This window comes from Lissotriton helveticus, chromosome 7 (genome assembly GCF_964261635.1).
Source record: "Lissotriton helveticus chromosome 7, aLisHel1.1, whole genome shotgun sequence".
Lineage (NCBI taxonomy): Eukaryota > Metazoa > Chordata > Amphibia > Caudata > Salamandridae > Lissotriton > Lissotriton helveticus.
Window position 1 is genome coordinate 17,021,571 of NC_136068.1, and position 23,741 is coordinate 17,045,311.

The 23,741-nt window shown below is 46.3% G+C and overlaps 1 protein-coding gene across 1 annotated transcript in view; it reads right to left on the reverse strand.

Moving 5' to 3' along the window:
- LOC144768889 (uncharacterized) overlaps positions 1-23,741 on the reverse strand; it is a 96,967-nt gene that overhangs the window by 57,091 nt on the left and 16,135 nt on the right. The window contains exon 2 of the mRNA XM_078652902.1: positions 3,358-3,711. Within this exon, the coding sequence (XP_078509028.1) occupies positions 3,358-3,711 (354 nt within the window). The remainder of the gene's footprint in view (positions 1-3,357; positions 3,712-23,741) is intronic.

Consider the following 23,741-nt stretch of genomic DNA (forward strand, 5'->3'; position numbering starts at 1 on the left):
AGTCTTAAGAAGCTGGAGATCTTCCCGTAGGCCCCCAAAGAGCGATTCCAAGAAAGATCTCGTGACCGGCTCGTCAGTGCTTCGGGGGCTGGGGCCTGGTGCGCCGGTCGTTGACTTAGTAGACGCCGCATTGTTTTCAGTGCCGCGAGGGTCCGTTTTTCCCCCCCCCCCCCGCAGAGATAGGCGTGAGTAAGTCTTTTATGGTCCTGTCTTTCCGCACCCTACCATTCGCCATACTTCCCCGGTCAGTCCGCAGTACTGCCCGGCGTAGACCAGTCCAGCAGCTCGTCCCAGCACCTGTGGTTGTGGACCAGACTGTCCGGTGCTAAATGGCCACCTCCCTCGTTCCGCCGCCGGTCTCCGCTGCGCCAAGTGCTCCCGCTGGCAGGATCTGATTGTCTGCGTGTCCCCCCCAGACAGTGCGTGGGGCGCCACCCCAGCAGACGCAGTCCGCGTGGTGAAGCTGTCACTAGGCTGTGCGGGGACTCAATATGGCAGACCCCAGGGCACCACACCGCAGCCGCCGCTCCCGGGCACGATCGTGGTAACTCACACCGGGGGCCACCTCAGCAGCAGTCTCACACCGAGGTCTCCGCACCCCGCCGCTGTTCCGTCCCTGCTGCGCGGCGTGGGGTGGGACCTCTATTCCTAGGGCAGCTGTATTTGTAGATTCCCACCCTGACCCTCTGGTGTGTGGGGGGGGGGGGCAGACGTGTGTCTTTGGTGTAAACAAGCGAGTGCCGGCCAGGCGCAGCCAAGGGCGCTCTCCGCTGAAGCAGAGCCCCGGTGCTGACCACCCTGTCCCAAGATGGCGGCGCTCTGCATATGTGGCACCTCCAGTGCCAGGGGAGACCTCAAGGGCGGCAGTCCGCTGCTGGGGGGGCTCAGCGCTGCAGTCAGCCACTCACCGCCGACCAGAGGCACAGTCCGGAGCGGCGTGGGCTCGTCTCCGTCTTCCCCCCTCTCCTCACCTCAGGCCACGTCCCAGGCCCAGCCGTCACAGCCTTAATCGTCGCTGCCGCCCTCCTGCAGTCCCCCGTGCAGCTCGGAGGCTTCCGGTGTGCTGTCGAGTGACCCGGCAGGTCCGCAGGAGCCTCCTCGGGAAAGCCGCGGGAAGCCCCGCTCTCAGCCGCGCGGGTCAGACCCGCCGCCCCCCGTCAAGGAAGCCGCAACAGCGGCTTGATGGCTCCGCCCCTCTCGGCCTCGCTCTCGCCTCTCCGTCCGCCTCAGGGCCCCGCAGGCCGCGACGTCCTGTGCTCGCAACGGCCCAGACCTCTCACACCTGGATCGCAACTCGCCTCACCGAAGCCCGCTCCAAGCCGAGACCTGTTCTGAGAACCCAGCTAGGTCCCCCAGGGCCCAGGAGAACGCTGTAGATGCTATTTAGCGGCGTTCGGCGGCAGGAGCACAGTGGAACACGTCCGTTCACACCGCCATCTTGGCCACGCCCCCAACCCCTTGTGGACATTATCAATTTGTGGTAATGCCCTTTGGTCTGAAGAATGCACCTGCCACATTTCAAAGATTGGTGAACAAAGTCTTAAACAGGCCAGGAAGAATATAGTGCAGCACATCTAGATGATATTGCTGTCTTTAGCTCCACCTGGGAGGATCACTTGGTCCACCTGAGAAATGTTTTAGAGGCCCTGCAAAAGGCAGACCTAACTATCAAGGCCACTAAGTGTCAGATCGGACAGAGTCAGGTTGTGTACTTGGACCCCCTTGTAAGTGGAGGCCAAGTTCAACCATTGCAGAGCAAAATCCAGACCATCAAAGACGGGGTTGCTCCCACTACCCAGACTCAGGTCAGAGCTTTCTTGGGCCTGACTGGGTACTATAGAAGATTTGTCAAGGTGTATGGATCCATTGTGACACTCCTGGAGTGAGACAAGGGTCCGAGGGTCACACAAGACCCTGAGCTCCTGGAGTGAGACAAGTGTCCGAGGGTCACACAAGACCCCGAGCTCCTGGAGTAAGACAAGTGTCCGAGGATCACACAAGACCCCGAGCTCCTGGAGTAAGACAAGTGTCCGAGGTTCACACTCAAGACCCCGAGCTCCTGGAGTAAGACAAGTGTCCGGGGTCACACACAAGACCCCGAGCTCCTGGAGTAAGACAAGTGTCCAAGGGTCACACAAGACCCTGAGCTCCTGGAGTAAGACAAGTGTCCGAGGGTCACACAAGACCTCGAGCTCCTGGAGTAAGACAAGTGTCCGAGGGTCACACAGTACCCCGAGCTCCTGGAGTAAGACAAGTGTCGAGGGTCACACACAAGACCCCAAGCTCCTGGAGTAAGACAAGTGTCGAGGGTCACACAAGACCCCAAGCTCCTGGAGTAACACAAGTGTCCGAGGGTCACGCACAAGACCCTGAGCTCCTGGAGTAAGACAAGTGTCCGAGGGTCACACACAAGACCCCGAGCTCTCGGAGTAAGACAAGTGTGTACAGGTGGCAGCAGGGCCGGCCTTAACACTGGTGGCGCACGGTGCGTTAATGTCTTTTGGTGCCCCCCAATGAGCACCTCTGCCATGGATTCCTTCACTAGCACCCTTCAACGGTGCCCCCTCAAGTCTCCGTAACCACTGACTCTCAGATTCATTTCGATTTATAGCACCTCTCATACCAGCGTATGGTGTCAGAGCACTTTACATCACACACACATTGCACAGAGACAATGATATGTGTGTAAATCAGTGTATAGGAAATGTTACAACAGACAGGACCCCAAGGAGTAGTGTAGGAGTGGCATGCCATCGATGCTGGTAGGCAATATAGTTTAAGAGTCCTTATTCTGGTAAGGCGCTAATTCAGAATGTAAAACATAACATCATGGTTAGGGGTTCTCTTTAATAATAAGAATTGTTTTCTAATCAAATGAACCCTTTGGGCAAGATTAGGATGATGAAAGACTGGGCAAAAAAGCATATGGCTCTAACATATACCTCGCAGTTTGCAGCTCTTTGATGACAGTTAATAGCTCAATGTTCAATATTAGAATTTTAACTTATAAATGACAAGTAACAAAAGGATCTCTATTGAAAAAGCAGGAACCCACTGACCTATTTACATTATATGCACTTTTATTTGCATCGTACATGTTCTTAGCAGCAGGCATTTTAACCCTCTGAACTACCTTAGGATGAGACAACACTTCACCGGAGTTTCCTTGACATTTTAATTGACGCCTTAGAATTGCTGAGGCCAGAAACGCCGCAGCAGGAGGTGCTTTTAAAATGATAATATACTTGGAAAAATGATGCCCCGACCCCAAGTCAGCGCCCGGTGCGGTGGCACCCATCGCACCGCCCTAGAACCAGGCCTGTGGTGTCAGTGCCAGGACAGGTGTGGCGACCTTACCGTGCACTCTGAGCTGTCCTGTGGCCTGATGTGCCCCCCCCGGGTCCATGTACATTAGCACGGTGTAGTTTCCGCTGTGATCCGTCTGCACATCTGTGATCCGCAGAGACCCGTCCGGGAGCACAGACTCTCGGCCGGTGGATCCAGGACCATAGTCAGGAGGACGGCTGTGACGGAGACCGAGGATGACGTCATCTCCGCTCCTGAACCAGACGACATCTTCGAAACGCCCCTTGTACCGCACAGACAGGGTGACGTTGTCTCCCACCGCCGCCGTCACCACATCTGGAGTGATTGACAGCCGCGCCGCTGTGCACTGGAACAATGACGTCACCAACACTGACGTCACCCAGGCTGAAAGAAAACACAGAAGATAAACAACATTAGAGGCGCTGCGGCTGAACCCCAAAAACAACAGACGCCAGTGGGTGCGGAGAGACAAAGTCAACTGTAACTATATGAATGGATTACACAAAAGCATCACAATATCAGCGCAGAGCTGCAACTTCTACACTCGAAGTCCTAGACAACGTATCCAAAATAAATACACAATTATCACAACTCATTCGAGAAAAACGACCTGATAAAATATACATAGTTATTCCCCCAGTTAATACAATTATCCTATGCCAGGGTTACCGTATAATACAAAATCTAAACAACAGTTTACCCAAGCTCCCATAAACTCAGCCTCTGTCCTGCTCTCACAGAGAGTGTGGTGTTAGCAAGGCTCTTATCTCTTCACCCTACTCGCTGTTAACTCAGTAACCTGAACCAGTCACAAGAGTGTGATGTAAACAAGGGTCTTGTCTCTTCACCCTACTCCATGTTAACTCAGTAACCTTGACCAGTCTCCAGAGTGTGATGTAAACAAGGGTCTTGTCTCTACCCTACTCCTTGTTAACTCAGTAACCTTGACCAGTCTCCCCAAACCTTGGCAGCATCACTGACCCGAGACCCCTAATGTCCATTACAAAGGCTTCAGCAGTTTAACCCATCAACCTTTACTTCTGAACAGACACAAGGGGGGCCATGGAGTCAGCTGTAGGGTCACAGAGGTGGTCACACCTACTATGAAAGACGCGTCACTTCCGCCACCAGCCCTGATGGCAGATATTGTCAATAACAGGGGTCTATCATCAATTCCCTCCTCGAAGCCGGCTCACTGGACTGGATCAATAAATCTGTGGGTTTGGAGATCTGAGGGTCTCTGGAACAGAGTGACCTGCCTGCAGGTTCTCTACATGTAGGGCACATTTACTAACCTTTCACACACTGCAGCGCATCAAGCAACGCTTCTGCGCTGCGGGAAAGGGAGGGAGCAGAAATACACACTATTTACAAAGATATGGATCATTCCTGCTCCCCCCTTGCACTGGTGCACGGTGTGCAGCTAGCGCCAACACAGGACCCATGGTACACAATAGCGCCTGCAGCACAGACATGATTGTTTTTGTGCAGGAAATGATAATTTCCTGCACAAAATTAAGGCATCAAGACATGTTCTCTTTCTATGTGCGCTGCAGAATGCAGCTTCTGTGGAAGAATAAAATAATGAGGAGAAATAAAGATGCTTCTCCTCGATGCACTCCAGTGTTCACACATTCCCTGGTTTACTCGTCGTTGTAAATTTGGGAATGTGCCGTCATCCATGGGTGGACGCATGGCAACACTCCACCCATATAATGCCCCCCAAGTAGAAATGCAGTGAAACGCAGCATGTGTAACTTTATTGTGTTGCATTTCTTTACAAAGCCGTGTGACGTGGCACAAATCTCCCTTGCGTGGCTTTGCAAATCTTACTGTTGACTTTGCGTTGTCCTTGTGTCACCTTTCACGACCATCAAAGCTTAGTTACTTAAGGAGAAGTGAAGAGCATAGAACAGCCACTCATCTCTCGGCCCACCCACAGCTTGTACTTCCCATTGGAGGAGGGACATGCCTGTTACGCAGGCTGGTTACCCATTGGACGGGAACGAGGCCTATCACAGTGTGGCCAACCCCTTTTGATGAACGTGGTTCTGAGGCTAGCTTGAGTAAGCCTGACATTAGCCTGTCTTCAGCAGAGAGTTATTTATCAATAAATGTTATTGATCCATGAATTCTCATATCTTGTAGAGTTCAGTCCAAATACTTTCAATTCCTTCCTATGAGAATCGCAGCAGAAACATGCGAAAGAATTACACCCACTGCTCGATGGAGCTTTGTATGTGAAAAGGAAGTGAATTCTGAAATTTAGGACCTTGCAATGAAAAGAGCATCACACAAGAGGAGGAGAAGGAAGGATGGATGGGTCAACGGCAGCACAGCTGAAGATGAGGGAGATGGCAAAACACACTTTCAAGACACAAAGGTGAGGAGTTCAACCCACACAAGAGAACAAGGGGGTTCTCCACTCCCACCAGGCCCTCTGCACTTCAGAGAGATCATAGCAAGGCTCGACTCACATGAAGGTTGGGCAAGAGATAGGTGGCGTTTGGGAGATCCATCAATTAATCAATCAGTAGATTTCTAGCGCGCTACTTGTCACCCATGAGGGTACCCAGGTACTGATCACCGAAGAGGAATAAGGGAGGCTATCAAGGACCGGCGGACCGAAGAACCAGCGGCAGAGGGTTTCTCTGCAAAACTTACAAAATATAAGGTGAAGTTATAGTCAAAGTGCTGGTCAAGAGTTTCAAAAATCTGCTGACTATGGGAAAGTAAAAGTTTGTTCAATAGGGCAGGTATACCGGTTCTTCCTAAGCTGGATTAGGACCGCACTTGGGGCATATTCACAAGGAGCTATCGCTGAAATAATGATGCTATGTCGCTAGGAGTTGGAAGAATAGCCTAAAACAGAAGACAACGGGACTTGGACCGCTCTAAACTTTTATTGAGCCGTCTCTGCCTGACTACGCCTGCAGCAGTGAGAATACTTCTGCTGAGCCCCGGAGCACAGGCTCATAAACGGGACCCGTGGGTGTTTGACAAAACGTTAAAAAAGACAAAACTATCCCAAAACAACGCCGAATGTCTACCGATTTCGGATTTAAAGAAGGGAACACATAGACAAGAAACCACGGCAGGAACGTCACAAACTAATTGAACCCCAACAAACTGTGACGATTTTTGTAAGGAAAAGTCATAAAGCCCTGATGAGAACACGCGAATTAACATAGCGAGTTCGAAACGCGTCGGCCCAATGGAGACAAGCACTGTTTAAAGATCCGGTAATAAATTGCTGCCTTAATGACTGTTATATCGATTAAGCATTTCAGTCTTATTCATACTGTGCATGATATTGATTTATCTTTTCTCCACCTGATTTTTTCTTGATTCTTTTGATTGGAAATCAACTGTATTTGAAGTGCAGGTAATGAATATTTGTGTTGGTACACAAATAATTGTGCAAATGTACATATGAAACGTTTTGGATTTATGTCTTATGTAATGTTGTTGTGATTAAGTATAGTCATTTGAAGTATGTTCTTTTTTTGATTAAGTGTATGTATATGGTATGTATTTTTGTCTAAACTATTTTCTAACCAAAAAAACAAATGAACTAAAAGGGTATAAATAAATAATACCAAACAAATCTTTAACTAAAGTTGATTTGTTACTCTAAATAAGGAGATGTTATGAATTTCTGTATGGCCAGCACTATTTTTCTTTAAGAATTTACATATGGTCCAGCTGTCCTTACTTCCCAGGACCTATCTCCCTGCATACAAAAATCGCTGAAATAACGGCACTTTATCTCCCACTAACGTCTCTATAAATTTACCTCCCATTCACAGCACCAGTTTACCCGCGATAGCAGCTGCAAAAAAACATCGCCACAGAGGTCTTCCGCAACTACCCCTAATGAGATGCAGAGTAGGTATTCCAGTGCAAAAAGCCACAACAATACAACACCTCAACATTCTCAATGAAAAGCCAGATCGGCGATAAGAACACAAAACACGCGCTAAGGCGCGTTAGCAGCAGGAAATTAACACCTGCTCTGACCTGTTGTAAAGTCGTATCACAGCTTGCACCACAAAAGGGAGCACAGCCCAATGCCACACCTGAAGACAAACAGATGCCATGGAGCAACTGAACATGCAGCACGGACACCCAAGAGGGCCACAACACCCTCCGACACCACACGCAGGACCACTCCTCCCTGGCACCCCCCGGACCAAAGACATGCCACATCAGCTACACCTAAACATGTACGAAATAATCCACCTGTCGCACAATCACAACTGGTGACATGCATGTGCCGTCACAGAAATGAGCATCACACATTCACTTTTGAAGCAACCAATGAAACTTTATTAAAACTTTATTGAAATGAACACTGAAATGAAATGAAGACACATAGCGTCTCCCTTCGGAACAATCCGTAAGTCACAGTCTGCAAGACAATAAACATGATGAGAAGGTGTGTCCTGCGCACATCAAAGAACAGAGAGAGAGTGAAGGAGAAAGAGAGAAGAAGAGAGGGGGAGAGAGGGAGAGAAGAAGAGAGGGGGAGAGAGAGAGAAGGAGAGAGGGAGAGGGAGAGAGAGAGAGAGAGAGAGTTTGCCGCTCCTGCGTACCCAGGCCACACTGCTCACCTGCTGCCACCGGTATGTCTCCAAGCACTTGCCGGTATGTATAGCAGTACACCATGTCACACATCACAGTCAGAGCCGTCATCTGAAACAGAGTCCAGACACATGACTGGCACAGTACACACACTTGCACAAGACAACATCGCCCGCCCACCCATGCACACCCAGGCAGAGGCACTCCAGCCCCCCCGCTGCCCATCGGAGTATGCCTGTCCATGCACACCCGGGCCTCACTGCTCACCTTCCGCCACTGGCTTCTAGACAGGAGGTCCCACCACATGCCACTGCAAGCCACAAGCCCAGGGCCTGCGGACATGGAACCCTTCACACCATGCAGCCATAATGCGCAGGCCACTAGGTCTCACGTCAGGTGCTGGGTCTTGATAACTCCATGGCATAGGAGATACAAGGGCATCCGGCACCATCACAGCCTGCACAGCCGCTCAGCCCAATGGGTTCCACTAACTGTGATCTTGGAAGCGAGGCCACGTGGCGGTACGCCCACACTGCCCGCTGACTGGGATTACACTGCGGTCGAGCAAGGCACACAAATCCTGAGCAGTCCGGACTGCCCGGACGGGGCATCGTCACAGGCTGCACATCCACTCCGCAGCTTAAGGTGCCAATGACTCAGTGCACCCAAAGTCACAGTCCCGTGACGGGTGCCTGTGCCGGCCGCAATGCACTGTGTGCTATAAACCCTGTTCAACCATAGTCAGAGTCCCGTGACGGGGTGCCTGTGCCGGCCAAAATGTACTGTGTGCCACAAACCCTGTTCAACCCCAGTCAGCGCCACGTGGTGGTCGGCCTGTGCTGGCCTCAAGGCCTGGGTCCATCATCCAGTCACCACTGACAGAGGGGTATGTGACGTTGTCGCCCCTTATATTTGCAGGGTCACATGGCCTGTGATGCCTGTGCCGAATGGGTGTGGTGTGAATGCAAACCTGCCCTCAGGGAGTGGCTCTGACATTTTGACAACTAGACCAGTGACCTGCACACCACCAGCGAGTACGCCTGCGACTGGTAGCAATGAGGCCCCCCTCGGAGCACTAGCAGAGTGGTCTGGCCTGCCGTATGCTGGAACAGTGCAGGGCTTGCAAAAATGACTTGTGGGCACTGGGCGTGGTTCAGTCCATGTCCGGACAAGGAAGTGGCTGATGCGTGTGTCCCTGTTGTGGTGTCCACTGGACCGTAGCACAAATTGCTATGTAGCACCCTGTGACTGGCATCCCACAGGATGAGCATCAATGACGCAAAGGAAATCACTGTTCCTACATTCATCCACAGATGCATACATGAATGATGAAAGACATGACACAGCAGTGCATCACTGGATGTTTATTGCACATCCAGGCAGTTCTACAGCTGGTGAGGTACAGGGCAATGCCGAACACACTACACAATATGGGCCGGTGGTGGGCCAGCCAGAGTTCATGCGAGGATGACAAGTACTGCGGAAGAGGAAGGGTACAGACCGCAGTCTGGTCGCCATGTCATTGGTCATCAAACAGGATGTGGCAGTCCATGTCGTTGTCCATGGTGAGTGCATCTGAGTGAATCGGGGGTCAGTGGAAGGTCATTAGGCCATATGCGGGACGAAGCAGATACAGGTCAGGTGGCAAAAATTAATGCTACTGAGTCCTTCTGATCACAGGCACATCCACGTCCTCGTCCCTGGATGTGTGCTCTGCCCCACCTGTGGGTGTTGCTGTACCGGCTGCGGCACTCTGTGCCGCTGACACATCATGGGCGGGAGGTGGATTGTCCGCTCCACTGTGTCCCACTGACACATCAGATGCCAGAGTGGTTAGGCCTGCCGCACTGGGAGGCAAAGACATACCAGGGGGCGGAGATGTGGATGATGTGGGGGCAGCAGCATTCATCATCGCCATGCCTTGTGGAAGCAATGCCATGATGAGGATCTGCAGGGCATGGTAGATCTCAGGTACAGTCCGCTGATTTGCAGCAGTGGCTGCCATCCTTTCCGCCTCCATCCGCACCATGTCCTTCATGAGCCTCCACATGTGTGCCAGCTCACGGCTGGTATTGCTGGAGCCACTCTGAGCGGACAGGTGTTCTTCTCTCCACGTCATGATTCCAGCGATGTCAGTCAGGGCTCGTTGGAGACCATGGAGCCTGGCTACATACCCAAGTATGGCATAAAGTTTGGTTGCCATGAGGCCAAAGCCCGACCGCACCTGCTCTGCGGTCTCCCTTTGGCACTCCGGCGTTGGAAGGCCATGTGTTGTTCCTGGGGGTCCTGGGGGAGTGCCGGGGCTGTGGGTGTCTCCTGCTGGGTGGCTTGGGTAGTGGGTGGACTCTCCTTGATGTAGCTGGGCTGCTCTGATCCTGGAGGTGAGTGGCGGATGAGGTTAATGATGTCTGGGATGGTTTGGGTGTCGATGCTGGTGTTGTCCTCCTCGTCATCAGTGAAGAGTGGCTGTGACTGCTCTACAGGAGGTGTTGACGGTCCCCCTGAAATGTGAAGGGGAGATGGTGTGTTACAATGTGTCCACATGTATGTAGCCGTATGGTACATGTTGACACTCAGACAGCATGGCATTGTATTGTCATGTATTCCTATAGGTTCTGAATCGATCCCCCTATTCCTGACCCTATTCTAGTTAAACAAACCAACCAGTTAACTAGCAGTCAGCCCATGAGGCAGAAAACCCCCATGATGCAGATACCGTTATCTGACGCAGTCACACTACGGCACAGGAACGTGTTATCTGATTAGGTCATAACGCTTGCGATCTAATTAGACAAGCGATATTCCTCCAGCCCCTGATAAGGCATACGGAGTTCTCATAACAAATCAAACCTATGACAACCTGGAAAAACCGTGCGGCCATTGTTTTGATTTCACCGAGAACTTCAGTAAAAGAATGTGCTAACGAGCAAGTCGTATGACATCCTTATTGACGTATCTATGTCCATCCTTACGTCAATCTCGGCACCTTAAAGGTATAAATATTACCGATCTTGCCCTATGCAAACACACGCGTGGTGACGAGACGGAGCAGCCATACTTGCCGAAGCCCAGAGCAGAGCAGACCCCGCTGGCAGCAGCCCCGCCTTTCTGACGCGCTGAGAGAAGCTGCTTTCTCCTGCCGAGAGACCCAGCACCGGCGCTTCCGGGTAGCCCTCGCAGGCAGCCTGGAATATCGAGACCAGAGAAAGAGATACCATTCCTCATTCATCCTAAACTTCCAGGTACGGAACTGAATAACCCCTCGCAGAGAATTCTTTAGTTATTCACTTGGCAAAAACAAACTTAACTTAAACTGTAACTTTCTATTCCCGCCCACGCATTAGACTTAGGTCAGGTACACGGGGTAGGCGTATTTAGAAACACCAGTTGAGTACGTTTAGTCAAATGTATATATGTATGTAATCTATTTTAATCATTTTAAACCTTCATATGGCTTAGAAACCATATCAATGTTTTTACAGTATTACTTTATACTATTGCTTTTAATGTATGCACTTTACTTAACTATAAGTATTGCAATAATATCGATCCATTTCTCATGTATGAGAAAAGAGACTGATCAATAAATAACACCTTTTTATTGAACACGCCCGTCTCTTCCTTTTCTCTACATTCTGATGAGACTAAGAATGCACGTACTGACTGAGTAAAATAATTTGCCTTTTGTTCACACGACTCTCGAGATTTACTCTTGATTAGGGGAGAGCAAAGTTGTCATGTTCTATGGTTGTCCGAAACTAAATCCCTTCTTGTCTAATCAGGGAAGTTAAGTCCTCCTTGAACATTCGAGAAAGTTTCTAGTGAACTCTGAGCTAAGCTGGCAAACCCAAAACTTTAAGTCTAGTATCGACAGTAGTAGACCTAGTTAACGTCTGGTCTAGGCCTTTACTGCTGTAGGTATTATTCCAATGCGCAGAGCCTATTGGGATGATAGGAACTACACTACATGGCGCCCAACGCGTTTGGAAAGGGCGATAAAACTAACGTAAGACATTTAGAGTAACTCAGTCGTGCTTTCTCACTCAGACCCCTTTTCCCATTATACTCCAAAGACGTCTGGAGTGGGTGAAAGGTAATATCCTCCGAAACCTCGCAGGAGGGAACTCCTATGTATGGTTCTTGGTATAGTCAACGTTGAAGGATACACTGTTCCAAAATATTGTGCATCTAATCTCTGTTTCCATAAGAAACCTGATCTGCAAACAAACATAATAACCTTCAAGACAGTAAAATGTCAGACAATGAAGAAGAAAGAGAGGCAGTTAGATTAGCAGCTGAACTCGCAGCAGCTGATGCTGCAGCACTAGATGCGGACGGGGATATAATACTCATCCCGGTCATTAAAAGGAGATCTATAACCCTAAAACTTATAGAAAATGGACTGACACCAAGAGGTGGCACAGTCATATTCGTAATTGAGGCACACGAGTATCGGCAGACAGAGGTATACTATTCATGGATACATTTTCCAGCAGCAAATGCTGTAACAAAGTACTTCCACTATTACAAAATAGAGGAACCTCCTGAAATGTACACTCCTTTTGAGGAGGTGGAAGTACCACTCAAATTTCAAGAGCATTTGCTCTTATTTGATGGCGCCCTAAAACACAATAATCACATCACCAGGCTCGGTCCTTTAGGTAGACCAGGAGCAACGTGGCCGGTCCTAGCCGGATACACACCACATCCAGACATCAACGAGATGCCTGCACCACAGCTGTTAACACAGCTAAAACAATTAATAAAAATTCATAGACAATTAGTCCAGTATGTGATGCGGACTTCAACAATTCAGCCAGCGATTAAACTCCCACAGCTGACCCCTCACCAGGGGAACACAAATAAAATTACACCACAGAACATCCAATCCTGCCTAGGTAAAGTACCGGCTAAACGGGAACAAATACCATTCTGGTTGGCACAAAAAATCACCCAAATAGAGGCGGTGTTTCCTGACACCACCCCGCTAGAAAAACACAGGATTCTGACTATATGTCTCCCAATGGGAATCGCACCACACATAGAGGACTGTGACACTTGGGGTACAGTCTTCGCTTCTATCTACACAAAAACGCACGGTGTTCCATCCATTTCGGTAATACCAGATGTGCTAAAACAAATTCAAGACGAATACGGTCCAGAACCCGCTTTAACTCTTGGTATGAAATTACTGAAAGACTTCAAGCAGGTCTCGGCTATATTATTAGCCAACATAAAGGGAGAAGCAGCAAACGTGGTGATCCGCCAGAGGTTAAAAGAGACAGATATAGCGGACCAACCAGCTGAAATTGCCAGAATCATAGAAAAATCCTATGAGGAACTAGGTAGAGATAGTTTAGGTGGAATACCAGTAAAACCGCAACTGACTGAAAGTCCAGAAAAAATATTTTTTAATAATAATTCACCAAAAAAGAACTGGGATGGAAACAAACAATCCAATCCTAAAGAAAAGAAATTCCAGTCCAGAGGAAGGTCTCCTAGGCGAAGAGAAAAATCTCCAAACCAGAGACAAAGGTCACCCCAGAGTGACCCTTCTGGGAAAAGATATAACCTTAGAAATAGGGATAATATAAAAAAGCCTGATAGATATCAAAACATTGATACACGTCCCTCTCAATCTTTTCAGACTTCCTCGCAGAAATCGGAAAGAAGAGGACGATCAGAACAAAGAGAAGAGCACGCCAAGTCCAAAGACAAGGAACCTGCTCAGCTAAAAAAGAAATTACAATTTCCAAAAAAGAAGGTAGCCAGTATCAAGGTAGTTAACAATGCCGAGAATACTGAGGACACAACTGAAAAACGGGGAATGGGCTCAGACAATGCTAGACAGCGCAGCAGAAGTGAGCATAGCTCGCAAAGTCCTTATGAATCATCTGGAGACAGTGGACACGAATGAATATCTTCAAGTGGAAACTGCAGACACCAGGGTTAGCAAACCTCACAAGATATACGAAATAACACTACGTATAGAGGGAGATAAGACTAGGAAAATAAGGGGACTATTTTGGGATAATCTCTCCGAGGGCTATGATATCCTTCTAGCTGAAAAAGACTGGCCACCAGAGTTTGTTAGGGAGTGCCCTCATGGCGAAGAAATAATTATGCCTGCCTTCTCGAATCATATCCCGATTCATAAAAAATATACACTTGCTAGGAAGTGGGCAGTAGCTCTAGCTCCTGCTTTATATAAAAATCATGTAGGATGGGATGAGGACTCTCCTCCTCACAAAATCCAGTTAAAATCACAACCTACTGCACAAAGGCAGTACCCAATTAAGCAAGAAGCTAAAAAACAGGTAAATGAAATACTAGATCAGCTAGAATACCAGGGGGTGATTGAAACTTGCACCTCACAAATGAACAATCCTTTGTTTCCGGTCTCCAAACCAGACAATTCATACCGTCTAGTTTTGGATTACTGACACCTTAACACATGTTGCAAAACTTTTGCAGTGCAAAACTCGCATAGTGCTGCACTAATGAATAACATAGTGCGCAAAAAATACAAAACAACCTTAGACATCTCTAATGGATTCTTTTGTCAAAACATAGCACCAGAGAGCAGATATTTAACTGCATTCTCAATAAATGGCACTCAAAAACAATTCTGTCGGTTAGCCCAAGGGTACAAGAACAGCCCGGGGGTATTCTCAGCAAGAGTAACAGAATTACTACAACTATATGATGATGAAGCATTATCTTATGTCGATGACATTTATTTAACAGATGATGACTTGGATACTCACTTGAAAAGAGTGAACACCATAATACTTGGGTTCGCAGCAGAGGGTTATAAATTCAACTTTAAAAAGTCTAGAATTGCCCATCTGACAGTCCTGTTCTTAGGATATGAATTATCAAGTGAAGGCAAAAGCCTGGCTGACAATTTCCTAGAGAAATGCGCCGTAATCCAAGCACCTAGAACACTAAAAAACCTACAGTCAATTCTAGGCTTCCTAAATTTCGGAAGAACATACATTGCAAATTACGCAGAAAGGGTTAAACCCCTTTATGATCTGATAAAACCAGATTTTAAAAGATCCAATTGGACTCAAATACACACAGAAATTTTGAGATCCTTACAAACAGACATGCTAATTAAAACAAAATTAGAAACACGTGACAATACACGCAATCTTGTGATTCGAGTCATCCCAGGAAGATGCGGATTCACATACCTGACCTCTAATGAGGAAGAAAAGGTACCAATTGCATTCAAATCACACTTGTACACAGAAGCTGAACAGAAATTCAGCAACAAAGAAAAAATTGTTCATGCAGTTCAAACCGCAATAGCTAGAGAAAAAGATCAAGCTGACGGTAGACATATCACAGTCAGAACAGCAGAATCAGCCTTTGAGGCACTAACAACACCGTGTAATTTACCAACAACAACATTGGATCCAGAATGGATGCAATGGGTGAATTCAATCACAACGGACAAAGTATACTATTACTTTGATCCAGAACTAGAAGAATTAAAAAATCTAGAATATGAAAGAACATTCCCTCTGCCAATCGACATTCTGCCCTTACGACATTACGCCTGTGTAATCTATACAGACGGACATGCTCAACCCCCCGTTTGGGGAGAACAAGCATACAACCCCACATGTGGGATTACAAAAGAAGTGTGGCGCGGAGGTAAACTAAGACCTCTATTAACAAAAACACACTCAGTTGAAACTAATTCAGAACAACAAACTGAAATAATAGCATTGAAAATGGCGCTAGATAATGCGGATCGCGAATTCCCGATACTTATAGTGTCAGATTCATATTACTGCGCCAAATCATACAACAAGGATTTGCAGACATGGATTCAAAACGGTTACAAAGATGCCAATGATGCACCAATAAAGCAGAAACTGCTCTGGGAACAAATAGCTCTTTTACAAAAAGAACTACCAAAGACTCACGTGACACACTCACTGAGTCATCAGCGTGATGGCGTTCACGTTGCAGGGAATTCATTGGCTGAAACGGCCACAGCGGCAGCCACTAAATCGGCTCCCGTAGTTCGAAAAAAGCGTACATTAAAATACATTGACGGTGAAACAGTGCTGGCGGTGAAAACGTCATCAGAAGGCGACTGCTCAGCGCTACCGATCAACTATCCACTCAATTATACATACATAATCGATGCAAACTCCGTCCCTTTTGCTCGAATCCCTGGAGTGGGGGATAGAGTGATTCCAAACATGGACAGGAGAAACTTGTTAATCGCAGACGCACATATGGGCGAGGGTCTCAGACACCTCAAACTGAAAGATTCTCTGGAAGAATTACAATCAAGGTACTGGTGGCCAGGCATGAGCCTGCACCACACCATGTTTGTAAAAAACTGCCCAAACTGCAACAGAAATCGCAGTGGGGAGAGAAAAAGTGTAATACGGTGGAACCGGATTGCAGATAATATCACCAGTAAAGAGCATGGCTTGCGATTAACATATACAGGCTAGTTTCCACTTATAATGTAGATCCTCGGCACTCGGCTGACGTCTGGACTGTTATACAAAGATTTGCGAGTCTAAATGGCATATACGCTAAGAGCATGCTACGTCTGACCATTGTTTTCAATCTAGCCCTCCAGCCTGAAGGGAAACATGGCCAAATGAGCATAGCACAGCGGGAATCTTCTCACTTCCTTCCTGAGGGATACGGGATGGTGTAAAGAAAAAACCAAGGCATAAAGCAATCTATAACGGAAAGGATATTAGGTTCGGGAGCTGGGTGGGTCAAACATCTAATAAGTGTCCAACGTAGTCTAAATAACCTGCCAAGAAATTCTCTGAAGGGATTCAGTCCGTACGAATTATTATTTGGAACTAGGATGTTGATCTCTGACCTTGATAGTCAGACTTCAGTGGTAAAAGAAAAAAGCTTTGATATCAAAGACCGTTTGGCTATTTTGCAGGACTTAAACAAAACAAGAAAAGACCTGAGCAACATAAAGTTGAAACAACAGCCAACAACCACTGAAGAACCACCACCTGTCCCAGCAAGACCTGTCTGGATTCCAAAAGTCGGGGATCTAGTCAGAGAAAAGATCACGGTAAAGAAGGAATTTGGGCCTTCTTACAGAAAAGCAGTTCCTGTCTTGTCTGTCAACGGGACAAGATCAGTAGTACTACCGCCACTTGCTGGTAAAAAGGAGAACCGAGTTGTATCCATCGACCTGGTAAAACCACAATCATGTGGCCGATAACAAACAGTAGGCCAAGTGGACTCCCAATAAGTAGCAGAACACCAAGGTTTGCTACCAGTACAGAGGTCCTAACAAAGAGGCTCATCACATTCGAAACGCCTACAGAAGAACAACAAGGACTATGCAACAATGCAATAGAACTCAGACCTCTGAAAACCCAAATAAAAACATTTAGCAGAGACACACCAATCTACAATGAAGTACCAAGTGAAAATGCTAGAAACAGTAATCCTGAAGCAATTGGAACAATTGACAGAACTGCATCCGGTTACTTCATAAACTTCGATGATTCCTCTGAAGGCTTCAGTGAATCAAAGACACAGCCATCATCAAAAACCTTTAAAGATAAAGCTAAGGAACTTTTGAAACAACTGAAAGAAACATATCTGATTTCTCCATGGATTGAATTTTGGGTGGGTTTTGGTGCATTTATCCTCATACTTTGGCTCATCATGGTACTAACTTTGGGACGCTTCATTGAGGGAAAATATGCTAAAATGGACACAGCAAGTCAGAAAATCAACTTGATCCTCAAACCACACACATCTTCACACGTCGAGAAAAGAGAACTTTCTTCAGCCAACTTCACAGCCAATCCGATACCGGGTGGGGTAGCCTGGGACAACACTGACTATGAAATTTATGGTCCGGTTGAGATCCTGAAATATCCACACCAAATTAAGATCTCCTTGAGTGACTTTGTGAAACCGAACTCATTTGCTGATGATTGGGACTTCGAAAGCATTAATAATATGATGTCTGACTTAGTAATGTCTGCTAAATTTACCAAACATGATTATTTGCAGGGTTCTACAAATTATGATAGTATGTATTGCTATAACCACTATGGTAACCATTTTCTACATAAATCTGCACAACCTAGAAATGTTTTAAATTATAATCAATGGGAACATTGTGCTACACCTCCAAAAGGGAGCTCAAGAACCGTTTATGACAAATATTCATACTTTTCAGGTTTTAACACAAGTAATGCTGAAACATTTTATTTTAAATTGTCGAACAAGACAGGGATGAAAACCATGATAACCAACACAAAATTGATATATTCAGACTCATTTTTTGAAAAAATGAATACCTTTGGTTTTGATTATTGGGACAAAAATGTTGAATTGAAAAGTGTTCGGGGTACAAAAGAATGGCAAGTACAGGGTATAGAATCACTGTTTAGAGCCTGCATGATCCCGGAACAAATTATATTTTTAAATGACACTGTCCAACAAACCACCTGTCTTGGCTTAGCCAAAATCAAAGATTTAAATAAACCGTCTATTCCAAAGCCAACAATGTTTAGCAATAACTCTGATACAGATGAAGAGATAGACGTAAACCATATATTAAACCAAAACAGAACACATCCTGATTGGAAACAATGGTTGATCTGGCCCACAGATACTAATAACTGTCAAGACAGATTCCTGAACAAAACACAGGGGTTCAAAATGACCAGGCCAGACCCTAGATATCCCCAAAGACATCACCCAGGGATAATAACAACCTACAGTGTGGGCAAATTATGCCTTCAATGGCTACAAACCTCCACACTGGCAGAAATTAAGCAACACCTAACTTTACTTACTGATGGTGCTGACTTGCGTGATTTCATAATGGGACCACGCAAACAGCGTCAAAAACGTTTCATAGCAGCCTCTGTATATGCAGCATACAACGAGGCCTGGAAGGTTACTCAAATTGAAACAGCAGAGAGAATACGGGAAATTGACCGTATTAATTTGGAAAAATCACTTTCTGTAGTGGACAATGGGTTAACGACTCTGTCCTCCAGAATTTTTTCTTTGGACAGCATTGTGTCTTCAGCAATCGATATATTATCGCAAGACTTACTGTTGATACAACACGGTCAGTCACAATTGCGCTCTATTGTACAGCTTGGCTGGACGTTACAAAATCTGCGTTCAGGCTATGTGCCTTGGCGTTTAATTAACACAACGTCACTATTCCAAATCTTTAACCTTACTGATAGACAAATCAGTATGGCACAAAAGGGTGCTGATTATACAATCTTGAGCATTGAAAAACTTGAAAGATTACCAGTGACAATGTCAGAACGACCTGTCAGTGAATGGATAATACATGGGATAATAAATATTCCAATATCAACCTTCAGGTTTCAATACTGCCAAAAATATATACAGGCTGGCATGTACGAGAAATTGGGAAAGGGGTACATTAAAACAACATGGAACCTGCCCTATTCACATGCATGTGTCAGTAATAAAGGACAGAAAGTGTTTCTTAGTGGCAACAATTGTGCGATGTCACTAAGTGGCACGCTTCTGTGTAACGGAATTAGTTTGCATGCAGCCTGCGAAGGGAATTCATACAACCTTTCATGTCACCAGCAAGGCGCACCTGCAACTGAGATAGAACCATTCTTTCAAAGACTCTATAATAATGGGAGTTACATTCTAATTGTAGACCGCAGATGTTGTAGTCTTATGCCCGGGACTCCTTATCTCGTAACTACGACTGCGAAGGTCAAGTGCTGTGGACGCTCATTGTTTCCCAGCTCCTTTCCAGACAGGGAGGCAAGGGCATGGCCCAATTTGAAAATTACTTCTATTCGAATAGATACTTTAAGCAGAATGAAAACAGTGCTTCTTCAGACGCCTACAAGGCTCACGTCATCAAAAGAAACGTATGATCTACAAGTCGCAAGGACGACTGCAGAGATACATACATTATTATCAACTAATTCCCCCGTACATTTCACGGAAATCCTTAACGAAATCTTAAATATTTCTGATACCAATGGGATCTCAGGGGTATTTAAGACAGTATTTTCGATGGCACTAACACCATTCAAAGCCATACTGGGTATTTTTCCAGATTTCGTCCATTCGATTTTTGGCGGACTTCCCCTGATCCTGGGACTAATTGCAGGAATCCTATTCTTAGTCCTTATTTTTCGTTATGGCAACCCATGTCACAGACCAAACTCTCGCGACAATGGAAGAAACAATCCTAGCCATTGGATACCGGGACCGGATAACAAAAATCCTGGGACTCTCCCGGCTTAGAGACCTGAACATGACTTGGTTTCTATCATTTCGACCAATGTGGCAAAGATGTGTTTTACCTGTATTAAGGTGTCTGCTATGCGGAGAAGAATGCGTGTTAGACACCTGTCTGACGCTACAATCGGATGCGCCAATGGATGCAGAAACATTGTTGAGCCCGATAAAGGTTCATGCTTTGTGCTGCCCTCAAAGGCTGCCAATCCTGATGACGGCATTCGTGGAAGCTTCACCACTATGATTGAGGGGTAGTGAAGTTCAAGATGAAAGCAGCATCGATCAGGTACGACCTTCTGTCAGCAATGCGAATCAGAATGTCAATGGAAACAATCATGCGCACGAATGCATGGTTACACCTATTTCCGAGTTAGTGGAACTTTCCCATGAAGCTGTTGACAGTTTTTTCGAAAGCCTGAATGATATGATGTTCTCACCCGAACAGAAATAGAGACTTTTGAGCAAGCTTGCACTCGGCGTTCCCTGAATTCGGCCTTCAACTTTAAAAATAAAGTCACATGAACAATTTTCCCTCCAGTTCACGGACAGCAATTTTTTAGCAGCCCCAAATTAATTTTTATACATTTTTCGGGACACTATCTTCTGCTTAAAGTAAGAAACTATTCCTAGAGAACTAAGATTTCTATTTTTAGATACTTTATAGACATTAGCTGCCCGCTGGTATGTTCACATATATTTTATTCTGTGATGGAATGGTCTCGAAACTTTTTCTGTATTTAAGAAGCCATTTCATGTGTAATTTCTCATATACCAAATAAGCAATAATGTATACAAATGCGTGATTACTTTAGCATTTAATTCATAGCTTGAGTGCATACAATATATATGACTGCAATTTTCCGTATATTTGAAAATTTCGAAATGCATTTATGTATTTTGGGGTGGTAAGGTATACACACTACTCTATAGTATGTTGTACTATGTTATACTATGCCTAGATTAGTAAATATGTCCATAGTTAGCGTGGAGTGGGTGTCATGTATTCCTATAGGTTCTGAATCGATCCCCCTATTCCTGACCCTATTCTAGTTAAACAAACCAACCAGTTAACTAGCAGTCAGCCCATGAGGCAGAAAACCCCCATGATGCAGATACCGTTATCTGACGCAGTCACACTACGGCACAGGAACGTGTTATCTGATTAGGTCATAACGCTTGCGATCTAATTAGACAAGCGATATTCCTCCAGCCCCTGATAAGGCATACGGAGTTCTCATAACAAATCAAACCTATGACAACCTGGAAAAACCGTGCGGCCATTGTTTTGATTTCACCGAGAACTTCAGTAAAAGAATGTGCTAACGAGCAAGTCGTATGACATCCTTATTGACGTATCTATGTCCATCCTTACGTCAATCTCGGCACCTTAAAGGTATAAATATTACCGATCTTGCCCTATGCAAACACGCGCGTGGTGACGAGACGGAGCAGCCATACTTGCCGAAGCCCAGAGCAGAGCAGACCCCGCTGGCAGCAGCCCCGCCTTTCTGACGCGCTGAGAGAAGCTGCTTTCTCCTGCCGAGAGACCCAGCACCGGCGCTTCCGGGTAGCCCTCGCAGGCAGCCTGGAATATCGAGACCAGAGAAAGAGATACCATTCCTCATTCATCCTAAACTTCCAGGTACGGAACTGAATAACCCCTCGCAGAGAATTCTTTAGTTATTCACTTGGCAAAAACAAACTTAACTTAAACTGTAACTTTCTATTCCCGCCCACGCATTAGACTTAGGTCAGGTACACGGGGTAGGCGTATTTAGAAACACCAGTTGAGTACGTTTAGTCAAATGTATATATGTATGTAATCTATTTTAATCATTTTAAACCTTCATATGGCTTAGAAACCATATCAATGTTTTTACAGTATTACTTTATACTATTGCTTTTAATGTATGCACTTTACTTAACTATAAGTATTGCAATAATATCGATCCATTTCTCATGTATGAGAAAAGAGACTGATCAATAAATAACACCTTTTTATTGAACACGCCCGTCTCTTCCTTTTCTCTACATTCTGATGAGACTAAGAATGCACATACTGACTGAGTAAAATAATTTGCCTTTTGTTCACACGACTCTCGAGATTTACTCTTGATTAGGGGAGAGCAAAGTTGTCATGTTCTATGGTTGTCAGAAACTAAATCCCTTCTTGTCTAATCAGGGAAGTTAAGTCCTCCTTGAACATTCGAGAAAGTTTCTAGTGAACTCTGAGCTAAGCTGGCAAACCCAAAACTTTAAGTCTAGTATCGACAGTAGTAGACCTAGTTAACGTCTGGTCTAGGCCTTTACTGCTGTAGGTATTATTCCAATGCGCAGAGCCTATTGGGATGATAGGAACTACACTACAGTATATTGAGACAGTCCGTAGATCTGGGCGAGGACCAAGACTCATTGTTGGTGTGCACTGTGCTCTGCTTGATTGTGCATGTGTGCCATTGTGCCCATCTCCACCCATCCCACCAGTACCTGGTGGTCACTCACCCTGTTGCGGTTGTGTTGTGTCCTGTCGAGCAGTTTCCGATCCACCGGCTCCAGCCACAGTCTCCACACTGATGACTGTCGACACAAGCTACTCCATGTCATCCAGCTTGAGCTGTGGCGCTGGGCCCCCACCTCCAGTCTGCGTTGCTGCCTTCTGGTTGGCGAAGAGTTTCTCCCTGGTCCTCTGCTTGATGTCATTGCATCTCCTCTTGACCTTGTCCATTGTCCTCTTATGCTCACCAACGGCATTCACCTTGTCCACGATGTCCCACCATATTCCATTTTTGGTGCCCAATGGCACATTGGAGGTGACGAACAGTTGTTGATGGTGTTCCATCAACTCCGTGACTATGATCTTGTTTGCCTGCGGACTGAACGTTGTCTACCTCTTCTTGTCCTTGCCCATCCCTGTCCACGAGGTCCCGGGCTGGTCATCCAGGGTGCTTGTGGGTTTGCGCCCGTCCACTGTGCCTGCCCCGGCTGACTCCATGGTGCTTGGCTGTTGGTCAGTTTGTGTTTGGGTGTTTTTTCTACACTTACTGTGATTTTTTTCTGCCTGCCAAGTGTGTGTTGCAGTCCTGGCACTGCTTATCGCTGATTTCCTAATCGCGCTTTGGCCCATCGCAGCTTTTTGGGGTTGTGGTTTGTGTTTTTGTCTCCATCGAGGTAGTTGGGTTTCGGCAGACTATCGCATGCTACCGGTGCGTTGTGAATTCCACATTGACACAGGGTTATTTTCCCGTGATAGGCTGCAATGTTGAAAGTTGCGTTATGCTACTCTTGCGGTAGTTATCACACGTTCTTGAGAATATACCCCTAAATATGTCAACTATCACCCTATGTTGTTGACAACAGCAGATGTAAATATATTGGCAAATGTGTTGGTGAAATAGCCAAAACCGCACAAAGCAGATTAGTACAAGAAGAGCAAGTGAGCTTCACCACCGGACGATGCCCATAGAGTAATTTGAGATCATCGGCTTGTGTGCTGTGGGGTGGTGAGGAGAAGGGGTCCCTAGAACGGCAATGTTGTTGGATGGTGAAGA